At 53.6% G+C, this 19,682-nt stretch overlaps 5 protein-coding genes across 5 annotated transcripts in view; 2 read left to right on the plus strand and 3 right to left on the minus strand.

Moving 5' to 3' along the window:
- Pfdn6 (prefoldin subunit 6) overlaps positions 1-635 on the minus strand; it is a 1,588-nt gene extending 953 nt beyond the window's left edge. The window contains exons 1-2 of the mRNA XM_021149405.1: positions 318-635; positions 42-112 (exon numbers count right to left, since the gene is read on the minus strand). Coding sequence (XP_021005064.1) covers positions 42-112; positions 318-381 — 135 coding nt within the window. The 5' untranslated portion in view covers positions 382-635. The remainder of the gene's footprint in view (positions 1-41; positions 113-317) is intronic.
- Positions 636-966: 331 nt separating this feature from the next.
- Wdr46 (WD repeat domain 46) lies at positions 967-9,849 on the plus strand. The gene is made up of 15 exons (XM_021186260.1): positions 967-1,105; positions 1,184-1,390; positions 1,491-1,571; positions 1,705-1,817; positions 1,930-2,017; positions 2,115-2,176; positions 3,685-3,789; positions 3,897-4,047; positions 4,140-4,275; positions 4,617-4,716; positions 8,381-8,694; positions 8,804-8,898; positions 8,997-9,092; positions 9,234-9,347; positions 9,439-9,849. Exons 1-15 carry the CDS (start codon positions 1,037-1,039, stop codon positions 9,574-9,576), a joined length of 1,869 nt encoding a protein of 622 aa, XP_021041919.1. The 5' UTR covers positions 967-1,036; the 3' UTR covers positions 9,577-9,849.
- Positions 9,850-10,064: 215 nt separating this feature from the next.
- B3galt4 (beta-1,3-galactosyltransferase 4) lies at positions 10,065-11,612 on the minus strand. The gene has a single exon (XM_021149917.1). It carries the CDS (start codon positions 11,407-11,409, stop codon positions 10,294-10,296), a length of 1,116 nt encoding a protein of 371 aa, XP_021005576.1. The 5' UTR covers positions 11,410-11,612; the 3' UTR covers positions 10,065-10,293.
- Positions 11,613-12,126: 514 nt separating this feature from the next.
- Rps18 (ribosomal protein S18) lies at positions 12,127-15,905 on the minus strand. The gene is made up of 5 exons (XM_021185761.2): positions 15,825-15,905; positions 15,287-15,385; positions 12,532-12,720; positions 12,349-12,440; positions 12,127-12,246 (listed from the first exon to the last, which is right to left on the minus strand). The coding sequence occupies exons 1-5, from the start codon at positions 15,825-15,827 to the stop codon at positions 12,171-12,173; spliced, it is 459 nt and encodes a 152-aa protein (XP_021041420.1). The 5' UTR covers positions 15,828-15,905; the 3' UTR covers positions 12,127-12,170.
- An 81-nt stretch (positions 15,906-15,986) lies between these two features.
- Positions 15,987-19,508, plus strand: Vps52 (VPS52 subunit of GARP complex). The gene is made up of 7 exons (XM_021185760.2): positions 15,987-16,388; positions 17,113-17,197; positions 18,038-18,090; positions 18,206-18,281; positions 18,441-18,508; positions 18,740-18,914; positions 19,363-19,508. The coding sequence occupies exons 1-7, from the start codon at positions 16,299-16,301 to the stop codon at positions 19,383-19,385; spliced, it is 570 nt and encodes a 189-aa protein (XP_021041419.1). The 5' UTR covers positions 15,987-16,298; the 3' UTR covers positions 19,386-19,508.
- The last annotated feature ends 174 nt before the right edge of the window (positions 19,509-19,682 follow it).

Here is a 19,682-nt window from a genome sequence, read left to right on the forward strand (position 1 = left end):
CCCCCCCCCCCCCCCCCCCCCCCCCCGCGTCCCATCCTCACCTCCTTCACGATATTGTTTTCCGTTAGCTGTGCTTCGAGCTTCTGCCTCCCTGACATAGATTTACTCAAGTCTGGGGTGGAGAGAGGAAATGCACGATTAAAAACATTAAATGGGCCCAGAACCGCGCAATTCTGGGGAGACTGGGTGTGAGGAAGAAAGCGACGATACCGAGGCGAGGGGTAACAAGATGCACCCCCGCGGCCCCCGATGGGGCGCGACGCCTCATCATAGATGAGAGCGGACAGGGGCGAGACCACACCAACTCCCTCTCTTACCCTTCTGCAGCTGTTGATATTTCTCTACCTCTCCCTGCAGCTTCTTTTGGATCAGTTCAGCCATGGTGAAGGAGAAAGCCTCCTGGGCGGGGGTCGCTGGGTCTCAAGCTCTGGGAGGCACCTGAACCCCCCTCTCTGACCCTGCAGAAGGACAGCACTTTCTACCCGCAACTCTCCGAGGCGCCGCAGCCTCTTTCGTCCAGAATAGCCACTCCCTAGGCAAAGGAGAGTGAAAGAAGAGATCCCTGAACCCTCCAAGCCAAACGCTAACCTATTCACGTTCTACCCGCTGTAATCAATAAACCCGGAAGTAAACAAGGCATGACGGGAGGGAAAAAGACGGCGCCGGAAGTTACATTCCGACACATGCTGGAACATGTAGTTCTGACTTGTGTGAGGCTCGTTCGACCTAAAAGGCTCGGCTCGAGAGGTTTTGGGCAAGACAGAAAAGTTAATATAGAAAAATCTAAGCTCATCGTTAACAAGATTCGGGGCCCAGACATGCTTTTTAAATCTTTTTTGGTTATAAGCTGCTCCTCGGGCGAACCTCCCGGGCGCACAGAGGCGTGCCCTCACTTAACATGGCGCCGGAGGCTTCAGACGCCCGTACGGTGCTGATTGGATGAAGGCCGGGGGGGGGGGACTTCCGGAAGTTTTCCTAGACGGCGGAGCTACTACTCAAGGGAGTTTCGCACGTGGATCGTTGTTCGGTCTTGGAGATGGAGACAGCCCCCAAGCCGGGTAGGGGTGTCCCACCCAAGAGAGACAAGCCTCAGGCCAAGAGGAAGGTAGCTTTGGTGGGAGGCGTCCGCGCCCCGGGTCCAGGCTCGGGCTGCGTGTGCGAAGGCGTTTCCTCTGCCCCTTAGAAACCGCGGCGCTACTGGGAGGAGGAGACCACCCCGGCCGCCGTCGCCGCCTCCCCGGGGCCGCCTCGGAAGAAGGCGAGGACTGGGGAGTCGCGACCCCCGAGGTCCAAGAGCGTGCACATCGCCCAGAAGTCCGGGTTCTCCAAGAAGCCCCCGATCTCAAAGACCGCCCCAGACTGGAAGAAGCCGCAGAGGACGCTGTCGGGGGTGAGCCTGGGGTTGACAGGGTGGCGGTGCAGGTCGCCCCCGGAGATCGAGAGGAACCGGATCCATCAGAATCTGCCTCCTGCCTCCTTGTCCTCGCCAGGCTCAGGACCCGTTCCCAGGACCCGTCCCCGCCCCCCTGGAGGAGGCCCGGAAGTTCTGTCGAATTGACAAGTCCAAAACGGTGAGGACGGGCGGGCTGTCAGAGGGATTGGAGGCCGAGGGTTTGGATGAGGTGGTGGCAGCTTCCCCAGTGGTTTTCCTGGGACCCCCACATATGCTCTTCGGTTCTTGCAACCCTGTCAACAATGCCGTAGCTCCCACATTCGAAGCCTAAAACTCAAAGCAAACTCGAGAAGGCTGAAGCGCAAGAGGAAGAGGCGAGCGTCAGAGCCGCTCGCGCCGAGCTGCTGCTTGCAGAGGAACCTGGGTGAGTGGACCCCGACCTGGGCTTTCCCCGCTGTCCTGTCTCTGCGTTTTTATGTTTGTATGCCCGCTGCATGGTGGGGACCGTCACCGTCGTCATCCTAACTGCCTTTCAGGTTTCTGGTAGGAGAAGATGGGGAAGACACGGCAAAAATCCTGCAGACAGACATTGTGGAGGCTGTGGACATCGCCAGTGCTGCCAAGGTGAGCCCAGGCTGGGAGAGGAGCCAGGAGACTCGGGGTGGGGGTGGGGGATGGGGGGCGTGAGTTCGTTGTCTCACGGACACTTCACCCCTTCTAGCACTTTGACCTGAATCTGAGACAGTTCGGACCCTACAGGCTGAACTACTCTCGAACAGGGAGGTAAGGTTGAGTTCCGGAGGCTCTGTTCTCTCTAAAAAAGGACTCAGTTATTTCTCTCTGTGTGTGTGTGTGTGTGTGTGTGTGTGTGTGTGTGCACACAAGTGCACACCTGGAGGCCAGAAGAGAACCTGGGGCTTGTGTTCTATTAACCTGGAAGCCAGCAAGCCCCCTGCCATCATCCTGCCTTCCTTTCCTTTTGGGCTGGGGTGATTGGTGCATGCTGGGGTTGTAGCCTCTCATGGCAGCAAGAGCCCGAAGAAGCTGGGCGCTTTTTGTTGGTTCTGGATGTGAAGCCCATGACGTTGTGGTTGTGGGTGGGTGAACTTGACTATTGAGCTACGCACCTACCCGCCGCCCCTCAGCTTCCAGGGGCTTTATTGCGTATGTGTGTGCTGTGTGCGCAAGTTCGTGTGTCGGTATACCTGCATGTGGGTGTGTACACACATGAACCCCAAAGGTCAACATGGCATCTTCACGTATTGCTTTCTGTTTTTCTCTTGCTTATTGTTGGTGTGTATGAGTATGCTTGTGCGTGCCCATGACATGGTGTGTGGGGCCAGCTCAAATAGAGCCATTTTCTCCATCTGCCTTCTTGTGGTTCAGGGCACCGGGTTTGTACAGAGAATACTTTCAGCCACAGGGCCTTCTTCCTGAACTTCTTCTTTATTTTCCAATGCTTCTAAGTTTTTATTTATTATTTTATGTGTACGAGTGTTTTGCTTGTACATATGTCTGAGCATCACGTGTGTGCCTGGTATCATGCAAATCAGAAGAGGGCATCAGTGGGCTGGCAAGATGGCTCAGCAGTTAAGAGCACTGACTGCTCTTCCAAAGGTCCTGAGTTCAAAATCCCAGCAACCACATGGTGGCTCCCAACCATCTGTAATGAGATCTGACGCCCTTTTCTGGTGCATCTGAAGTCAGCTACAGTGTGCTTATGTATAATAATAAATCTTTTAAAAAAAAAAGAGGGCATCAGATCTACAAGTCAGAAGACGGCATCACACAGGCAATCGACAGGAATTGTCTTACGGACGGTTTGGTTGTGAGTGACGTGCTGTTGGGAACCAACCCAGCGTTCTCCTGAGACCAGCAAGTGTTCTTCGCCATTGACCCCTCTCTTCAGTTCCTCCACCTTATTTTTGAGCAGGTTCCTCACTGAACCAGTGTCCAGCAATATCTGCCTGTCTTGGCCTTCCTGGCACTGGGATTACATGTGTGCCAGGGATTCGGGCTCAGGCTGTTATACTTTTGTGGCAAACACTTTACTGACTGAGCCATGTCCCTAGCCCCTTCTGTGACTCTTGAGCTAAGATTTGGCTGTGTCTCCTCAGGTACATGACCTGTGCCACCTTCAGTTACGCGCAGTGTGGGTCTGGTTGCTACTGTTTGCAGCAACACACTTCCTCCCGTCTGTTGAGGGGCTGGGGTGGGGCTGGCTGAATTATTCCAGTCTGGGTCAGGGTGCTCCCTGAATTAACACTTTGCCTTTGCTTCACCTCCTCCAGACACCTGGCTTTAGGAGGGCGTCGGGGTCACGTGGCTGCCCTCGACTGGGTGACCAAGAAGCTCATGTGTGAGATCAACGTCATGGAAGCAGTGCGGGACATCCAGTCAGTGTTTCCTCTGTTCGCCGTCAATGGGAGTGGGCCAGGCCGTTCCCTATTGGATGGTGCCCTGTGGTCCTGTCTCCCATGAACCCCTCCCCCTTTCTACCCAGCTTCCTCCATTCTGAGGCTCTGCTCGCAGTCGCTCAGAACCGCTGGCTTTATATCTACGACAACCAAGGCATCGAGCTTCACTGTATCCGCCGCTGTGACCGAGTGACCCGGCTTGAGTTCCTCCCCTTCCACTTCCTCCTGGCCACCGCTGTGAGTGGTTATGGGGCAGAGGGTCTGGTGGGTGTCTTGGGAGGACCTCTCTCCTTTAGGACCCGTAGCTGGACATCTTGTTTCTCTCTCAGTCAGAGACAGGGTTTCTGACCTACCTGGATGTGTCAGTGGGGAAGATCGTGACAGCTCTGAATGCGCGGGCGGGACGGCTCAGTGTCATGGCTCAGAACCCCTACAATGCTGTTATCCACCTGGGACACAGTAACGGTCAGTTCCGGGATTTTCCTTTCTTTTTTTAAGACAGGGTCTGGTACCCATCTCAGACCTGTGGCTCCAGCAACTTCCTGCCTCAGCTTTCTGCACGTCAGGAGCTGCAGGTCTGCTGCTGACCCTCTACTAACTCACTAACCCACTTCCTGGGGCTTGGAACTGAACCCAGGGCCTTGTCCATAGGAGACCGTGCTCCGCTGAGCTGCACCCCATCAGCCAGGGCTACGGAGGTCTTCCCTCGTGTCCTGTCTTTCTGCCATTGAAGAACCTGAGGCTAAGGCCTCAAGAGGCCCGGGCTGGTTTTGCAGTGGTAACCCCCAGTGTCCCCTGCCTTTCAGGCACAGTATCTTTATGGAGTCCAGCTGTGAAGGAGCCACTGGCGAAGATTCTGTGTCACCGTGGTGGGGTGCGTGCTGTGGCAGTGGACTCTACAGGCACGTAAGTCACGTGTTTGGGGATGTGGTGTTGGGCACAGCTGGGCAGAAAGGTGGACGGCACTTGACTGTAGGAGCACAGACGGCATCCAGTGGAGTGTGGCCTTACATTGAGCCAACCAGCTGCGTCAAGTGGGTGTGTTAGAGAGCCCGTGTGCCGGGTTCCTGGGTCTGACTCCGTGCACATTATGTGCAGGCATATGGAAAAGTTCTAGGAGCACGTCCCAGGTGGTGCCTCCATCCTGTGACATGGTGTCTTGTCCCTTTTGCTGGGTCCGTCAGTTGCTGTGTCACTCCTCCCTGAAGCGCCTTCTCTCCTGTTCCCTTACACAAAAATTTCTCCAATTTGAACTCAACTCTAGCCACATGACAGTACATTCAGGGGTTCATGTGCATGTCCCCAGCTCAGCCCAGAGCCTAGCCTGCCAAGGGTGCCGTGAGAGTGGTGGGGGGAGGAGCTAGGCCTTGGGGAATGTCCATCCTCCCACAGGGCCAGCAGACTCCCACCCTAACCTACCTACCACTCAGCTGTATCCGAGCTCCCAGTTCTGCACCTGAAATCTGCATCAAAACGCCTGACACCAACGAACAAAGACTCAGCAAACTGACATTCCAACCTCACCCTCACTTCCACCCATGCCCGCAGTTTGAGTGTACGGGTAGAGGGTTGTCTTGCTCCATAATTCAAGCCGGCCTGGAACATGTAGCAAGCCTCCTGCACCAGCTTCCTGAGTGGGATAATGGAATTCTGATTCAGTGCTGCCTTCTCTCTCTCTCTCTCTCTTTTTTTTTTTTTTTCCGAGACAGGGTTTCTCTGTGTAGTGTTGGCTGTCCTGGAACTCACTCGGTAGACCAGGCTGGCCTCGAACTCAGAGATCCAGAGATCCGCCAGGCTCTGCCTCCCAAGTGCTGGGATTAAAGGTGTGTGCCACCATGCCCGGCTAGTGCTACCTTTTCTAACCCCAGCATTCAGGAGGCTGAGGCAGGGGGGTGAAAGAAAGATCAAGACCAGTCTGTACTACGTACTGAAGTCTAAAAACCAACATTCTCAGAGTTCTCTCTGGGTCTGGGCCTGGTTGGTGGTATCACTCTTCTGGTTTTTTTTTTTTTTTTTTTTTTTTTTTTAAATTTTTTTTTTTTTTTTTTTTTAAAGATTTATTTTTTTATTATATGTAAGTACATTGTAGCTGTCTTCAGACATTCCAGAAGAGGGCGCCAGATCTCGTTGCGGATGGTTGTGAGCCACCATGTGGTTGCTGGGATTTGAACTCTGGACCTTTGGAAGAGCAGTCGGGTGCTCTTACCCACTGAGCCATCTCACCAGCCCTGGTTTTTTGTTTTTTGAGACAGGGTTTCTCTGTGTAGGCCTGGCTGTCCGGAACTCACTCTGTAGACCAGTCTGGCCTTGAACTCAGAAATCCGTCTGCCTCTGCTTTGAGTGCTGGGATCAAAGGCGTGCGCCAGCAGCCCTGGTGACTCCTTCAGTTTTTTGGTTTTTTGTTTTAAAGATTTATTTATCTATTATGTGTAAGTACAGTGTAGCTATCTTCAGACACACCAGAAGAGGGCATCAGATCTCATTATGGATGGTTGTGCGCCACCATGTGGTTGCTGGGATTTGAACTCAGGACCTCTGGAAGAGCAGTCAGTGCTCTTAACTGCTGAGCCATCTCTCCAGCCCCCGACTCCTTCACTCTGGATCTGGCTTGTGACTCCTCTGAAGTCCTGCCTTGCCGTGCACCTCGGGGCGCTTGTGCTGTCTGTGCCCTCTCCTCACAGGCTTGGTGCTGCCAGCCCTGCAGGGCACATCTGTGCTGTTCCAGAGGACACTACTCCCTTTGCTGATGATCGGGGATTTTCTACATTAAGTTTGTGCATCATTGTAGCTTTTTCTTTTTTTAGAACCTAAACACACCAGTAAGTGAGGTGGGGTAAGGAAAAGCCCAAAGTTATCTGCTCTGAGATCGCTTTGGCTGCCATCATTGTCTTGTGAACAAGTAATTTGGTTTTGCCCATTCTCCCCATCAGCATCTTGGCTGTGGAGAGTAGGGAAGTATGTCTGTGCCTTCAGTGGCCACTAGGCCTGAGCTGTAGTTCACCCTGCTTGGGCCCACAACTCTCCTGCCCAGGACTTCATTGCCTGGTCCGCACCGCAGTCCTCAAAGTTTTGGATCTTCAGCCTATCTCTGCTTATTGCTGGGTCCGCTCAGACTACAGGTGAAGCTGATCTCTTCCCCAAGGCCACGTGGGGAAGCCATCGGGATAGCATTGAGCCAGCACCTGGAGGCTGAAGTGCTTCTCAGGAAACGCTGCTGTACCCACTGTATCCCGGGTTAGGTGTCAGAGCCACCCGAGGGTGTAGCACTGTCCAGGATCTCTCATTTCTGGTTTGTACCAGTGGCTTTTTTGGCATGGTACACGGTCTCACTATATAGCCCTGGGCTTGGAGCTCACTATGTTTGCTATGTGGACAAGACTGGCCTTGGACTCACCGAGGCCCACTTAAGTGCTAGGATTAAGGCCACACACAACCATGCCTAACCCAGTGGTCTTTTTGTCCTGCTGGGGCTCTACTGAACTTTGTCACCTGATGAACCTCTACTCAGAAGTTTTCCGTCCCTTTCTGGCTCCAAGGTCAAGGCAAGAGACCCCTTGGTCCCTTGGCAAGACTCATCAACTTTAGCTCCTTTCTTAGCCTCTGAAAGAAAATAGTTTATACTTGGGGATTTGGTTAAACATAGTATACTCTGTGTGTGTAACTTTGCTTCTTTTTAGGATTTTCTTTCTTTCTCTCTCTCTATTTTTATTTTTTGGTTTTTCAAGACAGGGTTGCTAGGCACCTCTGTGCAGCCCTGGCTGTCCTGGAACTCAGTCTGTAGAGCAGGCCTACCTCTGCCTCCGCATGGCTGGGATTAAAGGCATGCGCTACCACGCCAACCCAGGGAGATTTTCTTGAGAAACACAGTCTTCAGCTACATCACTTCTGGAGAAGACGCTGTGGCACTGACTTCAGGAAACCCACACAGCCCTTTTCCTCTTCTGTACTCCCACCTACCCTGAAGACAGACTTCTGCTTTCTGTCTGCCATCACAGCTCGGCTCTCTTGCCAGGGAAGGCCTCTGTTTAAATACTTGGCACCGTTATTGTGCCACTGTGCTGCACTCTGAAGTAGAATGTCGCTCAGGTGCAGCCTGGCATGTGTTTGGCAGAGCTGTGACTTGGGAGCAGTGTAGTGCCAGGAAGCAGGCACCAAAGTAGGCTTGGGCAGGATAAAGATAGCAGAACTGTCTGTCTAGCAGGCGTGAGGCCCCGAGTTCAATCTCCCCTCTCCCCGACCATATCAAAACCCCAAAAGAAACAGGCCTGATTTGATGTCTGTCTCAGCCATTCCCAACCCAGGTTTCCTCTCTGGCTTTGAAAACAGTGGGGCACACACACTTAATCTCAGCCTTTGGGAGGTACAGGCAGGCTGATCTCTGTGAGCTCAGGGCTCCATGGTGAGACAGTCTCAAAACAACCAACAAGTAATGGAAACGGGCCCATTGGATGAGGCATGTGGTGTGGAGGGTGGGACTAGTCTTCCTTCATGTTCACAGTAGATACTTTGGACTTGGCCACAGGCTCTGGTCAATCCCCACGAGAGGCTAATTGATCCATGTCCCACACAGGTACATGGCCACCTCTGGTCTGGACCACCAGCTGAAGATCTTTGACTTGCGAGGGACATTCCAGCCCCTGAGTTCCCGGACCTTGCCCCAGGGAGCAGGGCACCTGGCCTTTTCCCAGCGGGGACTATTAGTTGGGGGAATGGGTGATGTGGTCAACATATGGGCAGGGCAGGGCAAGGCCAGCCCACCCTCCCTGGAGCAGCCCTACCTCACCCACCGGCTCTCAGGCCACGTGCATGGGCTCCAGTTCTGCCCCTTTGAAGACGTGTTGGGGGTGGGGCACAGTGGAGGCTTCACCAGCATGCTGGTCCCTGGTGAGTGGCCCAGCGTCATTACAAGTGTGAGAGGCCGTGGGCGGGTCAGTCCAGAGTTGCAGGACGAGGTTCAGCTCCATGCTCTTCCCTCTCTGCCTCCCTCCCTCAGGGGCTGCGGAGCCTAACTTTGATGGTTTGGAGAATAACCCATACCGGAGCCGGAAGCAGCGCCAGGAATGGGAGGTGAAGGCCCTGCTGGAGAAGGTGAGCTGTGCTGGAGCCCGGCCCTCCCTGGCTCTCATCCCTTTCTGGTGTCACCTCCCCGTGGCTCCTTACATATCGCTGTCCTGTGACCCTCGCAGGTACCAGCAGAGCTCATTTGTTTGAACCCCCGAGCCCTGGCAGAGGTAGATGTGGTCACTCTGGAGCAGCAGAAGAAGGAGCGGATAGAGAGACTGGTATGGAGCCACGTGCTACCTGCGTAGCCCGAGTGTCCAGCCCTCGCCTCTATACCCCACCCCATCCTGAAGTGCAGCGCAGGACATAGGTGCTGCCAGGGCACTAGGCCTGCTGTTGACCTCCTTCATGTCCCATGCCAGGGCTATGATCCCGACGCCAAGGCTGCCTTTCAGCCCAAGGCCAAGCAGAAGGGCCGAAGCTCTACGGCGAGCCTCGTGAAGAGGAAGAAGAAGGTCATGGACCAGGAGCACAGGGTATGTGAGCTCGGGTGGGTGTTGGCGTGCACGCCTGCAGCCTTATCAGCCTATGCTCAGTGCCTTATGCTCCTTTCCCACCTTGTTCCAGGACAAAGTCCGGCAGAGCCTTGAGCAGCAGCAGCAGAAGAAAAAGCAGGATATGGCCAAGCCTCCTGGAGCCCGTCCCTCTGCACTGGATAGATTTGTACGACGAGCCAGAGAAGGCGGTCTCCAAGTTGACCCTTAGGGGCAGAGTGCTCAGTGGGCAAAGGCACTTGATGCCAGACTTGAGTTCAGTTCCCAGAAGACACGTTTGGCAGGAGAAAACACACAAGTGTCTTTTTACCTTTCCATGCCCACATGGGGCAGCGCGCGCGCACACACACACACACACACACATGAACATATATAAAGGGAATACAAAGATCCATAGGGAAATTGTCCCATGTGCCTTACATCTTAACTGGGTAGGAGCAGACAGCTCCTTGGGTGTGCAGGCATTAAACAAGGTTTCTGGAGACGTGCGTGTCTGGACCATCCTGTAGGTCTGCTCTTCCCCTGTGTGGCTATTCTAGACTCAGCTCACTGCCCTGTCTCCCCACCACTGCCCAAGCCTTCACCCTAGAGGGGGGCGTTAACCCCATTGTGGTTGTCTCAAAGACCAACACACAGCAGTACTGAAAGCTCTGGGCTCTCTAGGTGTGCTGGGGTCCTGGTGAAGACGCTGCACTTGAGGTAGAGAGACATGTTTATTGGACCCTTGTCCCTGCTGGTGAGTCCCCTCCCGCCCTTGGCTTTATCCCTCCCTGGAGCTGGCAGGCCAGGCCCCGAGTCTGCCTATCCTTGGTTGGTAGCAGCTTCAGAGTTCACTGTGAGAAAATGGAGGAACTAGATCACCACAGGGAACTGCAGCCTCTGCACCAACTTTGGGAAAGGTCTCTGAGGTGCTGTTTTCTGTGGGTTCTCAACTACTGAACCAGGCTATGAACCGGCACCTCAAGGTACCTAGAAATCCCTGGAGCCAGGAGCAAAAGGGCGCAGTCCTCTCCCCATTCAGCCCGCTCACCAGCTTCCAAGCTTCCTGCATTTGCCAGGGATCCACCTTGTGGGATGTCAGCAGGAACTTCCCGTAACAGCACCGATCCAGGGGGTAGTGGGTAGCACCAGCCAATTTGACACAGTGTGTGGGGGCAAGGCCCCCTCGCCTTGCACTTACTCCCACAAAGACATCCTCTAGAGGTAGAGGTGGGGCCCGGCTGGCCACCTTCAGGATGAGCTGCACAGCAGAGATGGACAGTACATATCCTGTGCCCGAGGCATAGGGTGGAAAATGACCCCAGCTTTCCGGCCACAGTTCTTCTGACACATGGTGCCGGGACTCTGGTGTCCGAATGGGTCTCACCCTCCAGTGCACTCTGCCTAAATACAGAAGGGGCACTGCCTGGCCTCTGTGCTCTTCATGGATAGCTGTTGTCTCTTCCTGGGCCTCTTTGCCCTTCTGCCATTGCTCCGAAGGCCCCCCTCTTTGTATCAGCTCTGACACCAGCTCTGGGACGTTGACATACATGTCATCATCCGTCTTGAGGATGTAGCGGGCCATAGGACAGTATTTGTTCACCCAGTTCAGTCCACTGAGGGTCTTGAGGGTGAGGTTCCGGTAGGAATCCTGGAAGGAGGCCTGCAAGATATCCCCGTGTGCTGCTGACTCTGAGGCCAGGTCAGCAAGCTGCTGTCTCATAGGTTTTCCCAGGAGGAAGAGCGTCTGCACTCTGAAACCCCGGGCTTCGCGTATGGCGCCCCAAGATGCCCTAATGGCGTTTCTCTGGTTCAGGTGCTCCGGGGCCGTACACACCAGGATGAGCAGGAAGGGAGGGGGTCCGGAGCCACCACAGGCACGAGAGTTAGAAATCAAGAGGCGGGGCAGGGCGAGGGGCGGTCCTGGCGAGGCTGGGGCCGGCAGCAGGGATGCCAGGGACAGGCTCAGCAGCTCCTCCCCCAAGCCCGAAGGCCCAAACAGGGTCCAGATGATCACCAGTAGTAGGACCGCCAGGAAGACGCGCCGGAAGAGGCTGAGGGGCATGGCGTGCCGCAGAGACCTGTGGGCACAGCTGTTAGAGCGCGGGGAGGTGGGATGACGGCTTTAACCAGCTGCTGCTGAGGAGACGCGGTGACCCATGCACGGGGCTCTGGCGCATCACGAGATGCTGGCGTGCAGTGCGGCCCCGGCCCACTACAGCTAGCCCTGGACGGCTTCGTTTCCCTAGCGTGCACGCGGAACTGCGCTCCATCCCGCCCCTCCCCCCACCTTCCCATCATGCCTCTTTAGGCCGGAAGCTGACAAGCAGCGTGTATTTCACATAGGCCAAGCCCTTCCCGGTCTGCTCCTACTGTAAAGCACGTGGAACATCAGGCTGCTTTTCTAGAGCAGCCAGCATCTGCTAATAACTCACCTGAGCAGCAGCATCTGGCGGAGCTGGAGCCACTTCACAACAGCTCAGCACGGCTACGGCGAGAGACTCGATTGAAACCTGCCCGAGCTCTCCCTGGAGGTTTTCAACACCGGCTGCCCTACTTATAACAGTGGTTGCCGCCCAGTTTGCTGCACCTAAGGCAGTCTCCTTGTGAACGCCCACCAGAAAGGGAGGAGCGAACACCAGCAAGAGCCTATGAGGGACATTTAGGTTCAAGTGCAAGAGCACTACCCAGAAGGAACCTGCAGCAGATTAAACTATCAGAGCTCAGGATCGCCGTGGCTTTAACTCACTACCCTCAGATGGAAGACAAACTGAGACAGAGGTCATAGGTATATAAACTATTTATTAACAGCAAAGGCCCAGAGACTCATTTCTTCTTGGATACACCCACAGTTCGGCCCCTGCGGCCAGTGGTCTTGGTGTGCTGACCGCGGACACGAAGGCTGCAGAAGAAAAAGATACAGGTCACAGAGCAGCAGGAGCCGAGCCGGCGGACTGTGCAGCCTGATGGGGAGGTGTCAGCTTAAGCCTCATCACCCACTTACCCCCAAAAGTGGCGCAGCCCTCTATGGGCTCGAATTTTCTTGAGCCGCTCCAGGTCCTCACGCAGCTTGTTGTCTAGACCGTTGGCCAGAACCTAGATTTTGAGACAGGGGAGCCAACTTTTATCTCCGGATTCTCCACCCAGTTTTAACGGACAACCCGTGTCCACCTGTCCCTCAACACACCTGGCTGTACTTCCCATCCTTCACATCCTTCTGTCTGTTCAGGAACCAGTCTGGAATCTTGTACTGTCGTGGGTTCTGCATGATGGTGATCACTCGCTCCACCTCATCCTCCGTGAGTTCTCCAGCCCTCTTGGTGAGGTCGATGTCTGCTTTCCTCAACACCACATGAGCATATCTCCGCCCCACGCCCTGAGGTTAAAAGTTTGGGCTATTAGGCTTAAACTTTTGTTTTTAAAGATCTGACAACAGTTTTCAGAGACAACAGAGGGTATCAGATTCCATTACAGATGGTTGTGAGCCACCATGTGGTCACTGGGAGCCTCAGGAAGCAGTCATAGCTATCTTTTAACAGCTGGATTCTCTCTCTAGCCCAGTCTATTTGTGCCTTATGTGTTTGCCTGCATTGTATGTCTGTGTGCCTGTGGCACACAATGACCAGAGGCCAGAAGGCGCTGATGCTCTGGAACTGGAGTTGAAGTTGTCGAGTGTGGGTCATTGAACCTGGATCCTCTGGAAGAGCAGCTAATGCTCTAACAGTGGAGCCACCTCTCCAGCCCCCTCACACACACCCTATTACTCAAAAGCAGAGGGGCTGTGCAGGTGTTATCCCAGCTCCCTGGACTTGGGATTGCTATGGCCAGCCTAAGTTAGAGATCCTGTCACTTTTCAGATCACTTTCCAGAGACAAAGCCTGCCTACTAACTGAAGGAAACACTGTTCAGGCCACACTGGACATGGGTCACAAACTCAACAAAAGCAGGATGTTTACCCCAGGGTCCAGCTTCTGGTTTCAGCATTCACCACAGATGAACAAAGTCAAACCTTTAACAGGTCTTTTGAGCCCCAAGAGTGGGTGTGATTTTGGCCCCCCCAACTCTGACTACCAGAATTAAGGGGGCAGGGGGACGTGTCATTGAATGAGCTAGAGAAATGGCTCAGTGCACTGGCTGCTCTTCCAGGACCTGGACTATATACCAAGCACTCATTCATAACTTGAACTCCCAATGAGAGGATCTAAGCCGCCCTTTTGGCCTCCATAGGCACAGTATATGCACAGACATGTGGGCCAAAAACCTTCACAACCCTCGCCTCAGCCTCCATATAATTTTTAACTTTTCTTGAGCTTGTTTTATGTCAAGCTGTGAGTTCTAAAGGTGCATGATGCCAGGTTGGTTATGGTGACAAGGCAAGGGACCTATGCTCATCTACAAAGTGTGGCCCCATGCCCACCTTGCCTTCTGACTTAAGCACTAACTTAAATCATAAAGAACCGACTCCTGATACTTAAAGCAGTTTGGAGGGACTGGGATTCAGACAGTACTGGAATGCCTCACAGATAAGGGCAGCAAGCACTTCTGGTTCAGCACATGCCTATGTGCTTCCAAATATTCTAATTCTCACCTTAAGTGAGAAGCAGAAGACACTTCTTAAAGAATACAGAAACCTGCCGGGTGTGGTGGCGCACGCCTTTAATCCCAGCACTCGGGAGGCAGAGGCAGGCGGATTTCTGAGTTCGAGGCCAGCCTGGTCTACAAAGTGAGTTCCAGGACAGCCAGGGCTACACAGAGAAACCCTGTCTCGAAAAACCAAGAGGGAAAAAAACAATTAAACAATACAGAAACTTTCCCTGTCCTTCACCCTTTGTTGGTCAGCTTGCACTCCACCCTAATCACCTCTGGAGGAACTCACCCTCAAACTCTCAATCTCTCTCCTCAAACTCCCAATACCCACCCCCACCTCCTAACCAGCTTCACCCTTTTGTTTTCCAGGCAGGTTTTTTTGTTTTTTCATGTGTAGCCCTGGAACTTTATTGATCGGCCTGGCTTCAAGCCCAGAGATTTGTTTGCCTCTGCCTTGGGGAGTGCTGGGATTAAAGATGTGTTCTTCACCCTCTCACACAGGACCAACAGAACCCTCAGTACCCAGGCTCTACAAACACTGTGCACAGCCCCTCCATTCACCTTGTCTGGATTCGAAGTCAGCTGTAATAATCTCCCAGCAGGTCACACGGGGCACAGGTGTCGCCCCAGGCCCTTCAACCCCCTAGACACTGCTCTGCCCACCACACCAGGCACCCCCCGCAAAGTGCAGAATTAAAAAAAAAGAAAGTAAACATGGCCAGGACTTAAGAGGGAGGCTTCACAAGGTTAAAAAAGTTTACTCCAACTTTTATGTCCACCTGACATTCCCTCGGCTCCCCAGGCCTCCTTCAAACCTCTCAGCAGCCAGCCACTTCCATCCATACCCTAGCATCCCACAATGTCCTACCACTGACAGGTCTCATCCCCGTCCTCAAAGCTGAACACACCTGACCAGCAACTCCTCATATAACCAACTTCAAGTCCTGTCCCTGTCTACAAGACTTTTAGCTCTGCAGAGAGAAACATCCCAGCTTCCACCTACCATCTCCCTTTTTGCCGTAAAGCGGAAACCTGCCAGCTTCTGTGTCAACTGTGTTACAGTCCACTGTGGCATCTGCCAATAGTTTTTGCAGACCACCCCCAACCACCACTGCTAAGCCTCGACACCTCTTAGGATGTTAGTTTACAGGAATTCTACTCAAGGTTTGCTGACAGCAGAGACCGCTCTCGGAAGCTGAAGATCTCAGGAAACCTCTGCAAGGTGGGACAGGACTACACTCACACCCCACTTGCCCTGGAGCAATGTTTTGGTTTAACCCTGGGTCATCATCAGGCTTTTATTGAAACGGGTCGGGTGAGTTTAGCTGCTTCTCTCTGGCCCCTAACACTTTTACCTTAATGGCAGTGATGGCGAAGGCTATTTTCCGCCGCCCATCGATGTTGGTGTTGAGTACTCGCAAAATGTGCTGGAACTTCTCAGGAATCACTAGAGACTGAAAGAACACGGGCAGTTATCAAGACAGGTTACCCCCAAACCGGAAGGTGGCCGAGGCAGGGCTGGATCGTCTGCTAAGTTCTTACACAACTCCTCAGTCACCGGGGCTCACCCCTAACGCGCTCAGGCGCGGGAAAATGCAACCTCTGACAAGAGGGTGGACGTCGGCCGCGGCCCCCAATTCCCTGGGCAGGGGAGGCGGGAGGAGCCCGCACACAGCCAAGTACTGGCAGCTTGGCTGTGTCCGAGGAGCGAGCGTTCCTCGGGGTCCCGCTCCCCGGGATTTCACGTCTTAGGTCGTCCCCTCTCGGGTCACACTCCATCGCTCCACGGAGGGCTGCGGGCCCGCAGCATGGGGCACTCTCTGAGCCCTGACGGAAATCTCTCCCTGCCCTGGCTCCGATGTCGCAGGATCCCGGCGCGGATTCCGCTCTTACCATGGCGGCGGCACAGACGGCAGCGTGTAGGCCTCCTGTGGAAGAGAGAGCGGAAGTGACGTATAAGTCTTATATAGATTCCTGGCGGAAGAGGCGGGGCTATCCCGGAGGACCGCTTCCGGAAACTGCTTCTCTCAGGGTCTCCTCTTAAGGGAGGAGTTGTACTGAGACAGCTTTGGAAGGGACCGGAGCTATAACTTCCGGTTAGTTCTTCTCTGGCGTCCTACCGTTCTTGTGTGGGCGCGGAGCGAAGGTTCCGGAACAGAGTTGTGTTCGAGACGTTCACCTTCCTGTTTGCACTTGACCGAAATGATCAAAGCCTAACCGGAGAGGCTGGAGCCGATCGCCTTACTTCAAATATCTGGGACCCTTTTTTGCTTTATAGAAGACATTCCCGGACTTGTAGCTTTTCTTCGGGAAACGGACTTTCTGAGACTGACAGCTGCCGGAAGTCGGAAGTGAAGCTGCAGGGGAATGGCAGCCGCAGCGACCATGGCGGCCGCTGCCCGGGAGCTGGTGTTGCGGGCTGGGGCCTCAGATGTGGAGGAGGAGGAGGGCCCGCTGGTGAGAGCACGGGGCTGTAGGTCCTCCGGAGTGTCTTCAGGTCGTCCCTCTCCTCAGGCGTAGGCTGCATTTAGACAAGAGGCTCGGAGCCGTCCTGCCACGGGTGATGGTGACCTAGCCTTCGTAGGGACCAAAGTGGCTGAAACCCAAGCCCCAGGGACAGTGTCAGCTTCCTGTTCACGATTTTTAGTAGAAATGAGAACATAGCGTAAAAGGTTAAGAACGTGGCCTCTGGAACCAGATTGCCTGGGGTCCCACCTCCAGCCCCACCGCTTGAAAGCTATACTGTGTTTTCGGTGCCATAACTTCCCACACCACTAAAGTGCAAACGCTGTTAGGACATACCTTATAGGTGGTCGTTAGAATTAGCCGAGTGAGCATGTTAAATGGTGCACCAGACACATGGGTAAACACTATGTAAGCCTCTGGAACTCCCTCAGGGATCACCTGGGATAGCTGGAAACTGAGGTCCTAAATTCAAAGGCAAGTTTGACTAGTCCTAGTTTTTTCTCATTTGACCAACTCCAGCAACTCCACGAATTGCCTGATATTCTTAGTAGCCCAAGAATGTAGATTTGAATGCATCAGAACCTTTGACCCACTTACTATGGCACCCCTGCCAAAAGCACCCCTCACCTCACTTGGAGGATTAAGGATATCCGGTTATGTTTTGTTTCCAACGTCTCTTCTTGTATCCCACATTCATTACCCTGTCCCTCGTCAGGGCGGAGGTTCTGGACTCCAAGAACCCCTACAACTTGGAGAGTTGGATATTACCTCTGATGAATTCATCTTGGATGAAGTGGATGGTAAGTGCTGACATGGGGTGGGGGCAAAGGAGACCCCTTTATTCTTTAGGAATATATTACATGACCCCAGTAGATTACCCTCTATGGTTTCTTTCTTTTCTTTTTTGTGTATTTTTAATTTAATTTTTTGTTTTTTTTGTTTTGTTTTTTTGTTTTTTTGAGACAGGGTTTCTCTGTAGCCCTGGCTGTCCTGGAACTCACTCTGTAGACCAGGCTGGCCTCGAACTCAGAAATCCGCCTGCTTCTGCCTCCCAAGTGCTGAGATTAAAGGCGTGCACCACCACCACCCGCCTGGCTTTTTTCTTAATGTACATATAAAGTTTAATCCATGAGTTGAGAAGGCTTAACTTCTAATTTAGGCTTAGTAAGAAATGAACANTACGAGTCGAATAGTCACAGCAATACACTGTAATAAAATCGCAGCATCATTTTTTGCTCTTTGAGACTATTATTGAGTAAGAATACAGCCTGGTTGAACATACATANGCAGACAGCTAAGACTGAGTGACTGAGAGGCAAGCACAGCACACACCATAGATTAATGGAGCAAAGATGTTTCAGATCCAAGGCCGGGTGAAAGGTTCTCTAGCTTCTCAGAATGCCACACATTTTAGATTTTACAAGCCACACTTTGGAAATCCCCGTTTAATATTTTCCATCTGTGGTNGAGTAGACCATGAGGAGCATAAACAGCAGGAAGTCCCACCGGGCAAAGCAGCTGTGCCTATAACTGGAGAGGGTGGGGGCTNGGAGGGAAGGGGAGATTGGTGTGGTGTGCATGTGCCCAGTGTGGGCAGAGGGAGGAGTGGCAGGGGACACTAAATGTAGCCTTGTTTCTAGTTCACATCCAGGCAAATCTGGAGGATGAGTTAGTGAAGGAAGCTCTCAAAACGGTGAGGCTCTCCACTGCGTTGATCTCCCTACCCTCCCTTCCTCTTGGGGTCCCCTCAGCTTTGTGGCTGCCCTCTAGCCAGTCACCGAGTCTGTTCTGGTTGTCCTTCCCCCCAGGGTGTGGATCTTCGACACTATTCAAAGCAGGTAGAGCTGGAGCTGCAGCAGATTGAGCAGAAGTCAATCCGGGACTGTATCCTCCAGCCTCACATGCGCAGGGAAAGATGGCTGCCTTTGGCATGGGCTCTTGGGGGCCTGTGATGAAGGTGGCCCTCACGGGGATGGCATCTCTCTCAGGCTTCTGTCACTTTGGGGAGGATTCAGTGTGAAGCCCTTAACTTTTGTGGGTCAGATATCCAAGAGAGTGAAAACATAGCGTCTCTACACAATCAGATCACGGCCTGTGACGCCGTCCTGGAGGTGGGTGGCCCTCACCTGCCGCCTCCTCCTCCTCCTCCTCTTCTTCTTCTTCTTCTTCTCCTTCTTCTTCTTCTTCTCAGTATTTTTTTGTCCCCCTTGGACAAGTGATGATCTCCCATCCTCCTGGGTTGCTGGGTACCNGGGATTTGCACAGAGACTTGGGTGGCACACCTGTCCCTGTTCCCCGTCAACCCGGAGTCATGCCCACAATGTTTCCTGCCCTCCCCACAGCGCATGGAACAGATGCTGGGAGCTTTTCAGAGCGATCTCAGCTCCATCAGCTCTGAGATTCGAACCCTGCAGGAGCAGTCGGGGGCCATGAACATCGACTTCGTAACCGACAGGCAGTTCGGGGGAAACTTGGGGAACTTGTGGATGGGCTGGTGGTGCCCTCTGCTCTGGTCACGTGAGTCACTGGTTTGAAGGGTAGTAATGTCCAAAGCAGGTGGTTGGGCTGGGTTACCTACACAATTTACAACATAGNTCTCCAGNCTGGGGTTGTCNGGTACCATCTAGAAANCAGGTGTGCCGGCTCATGCCCNTAATCACATGCTTGGGANGCTGAGACAGGAGGATNGCTGCAAGTAGACTAGCCTGGGCTATAGAGTGAGATCTTGTAATGGATGGATTAAGAACTTCGAACCCTGCTTTAGCTGCCATAGGATAGGACACAGGTTAGGAGTGCTCCAAGGCCACATGAGGAGGTGTGGCCCAGGAGATGAAAACTTTGTACTTATTCTCTTGAAGGCAGGAGACCATAAAGAAAGGTCGAAATGACATGTGAGGTGTGAGGGGGCTCTCTCAGGGCTGTGGAGTTTCCCGTCTAACCATGCCCATCCTCCCGTGCTCCTCAGAGCAATTCTGGAAGCTCCAGTGACCGAGCCCAGGTTCCTGGAGCAGCTACAGGAGCTGGATGCCAAGGCAGCCGCGGTCAGAGAGCAGGAGGCCATGGGCACCGCTGCCTGTGCTGACGTCAGAGGCGTACTCGACCGGCTCCGGGTCAAGGTGGGGAGTGGTCTGCTCAGAATCAGCTTCCCAGGAGCTTCACACTGCTTCCCGCTGTGCAGTGCGTGGTTGGCCCTCCAGGTCCCCTGAAAATCTAAAGAGGGTTGACATGTGGCTCAGTTGGCAGAGCGCTTGCTTAGCATGCATGCAGCCCCAGGTTCCGTCCCCA

This window comes from Mus caroli, chromosome 17 (assembly GCF_900094665.2).
Source record: "Mus caroli chromosome 17, CAROLI_EIJ_v1.1, whole genome shotgun sequence".
In the NCBI taxonomy this organism is placed as follows: Eukaryota; Metazoa; Chordata; class Mammalia; order Rodentia; family Muridae; genus Mus; species Mus caroli.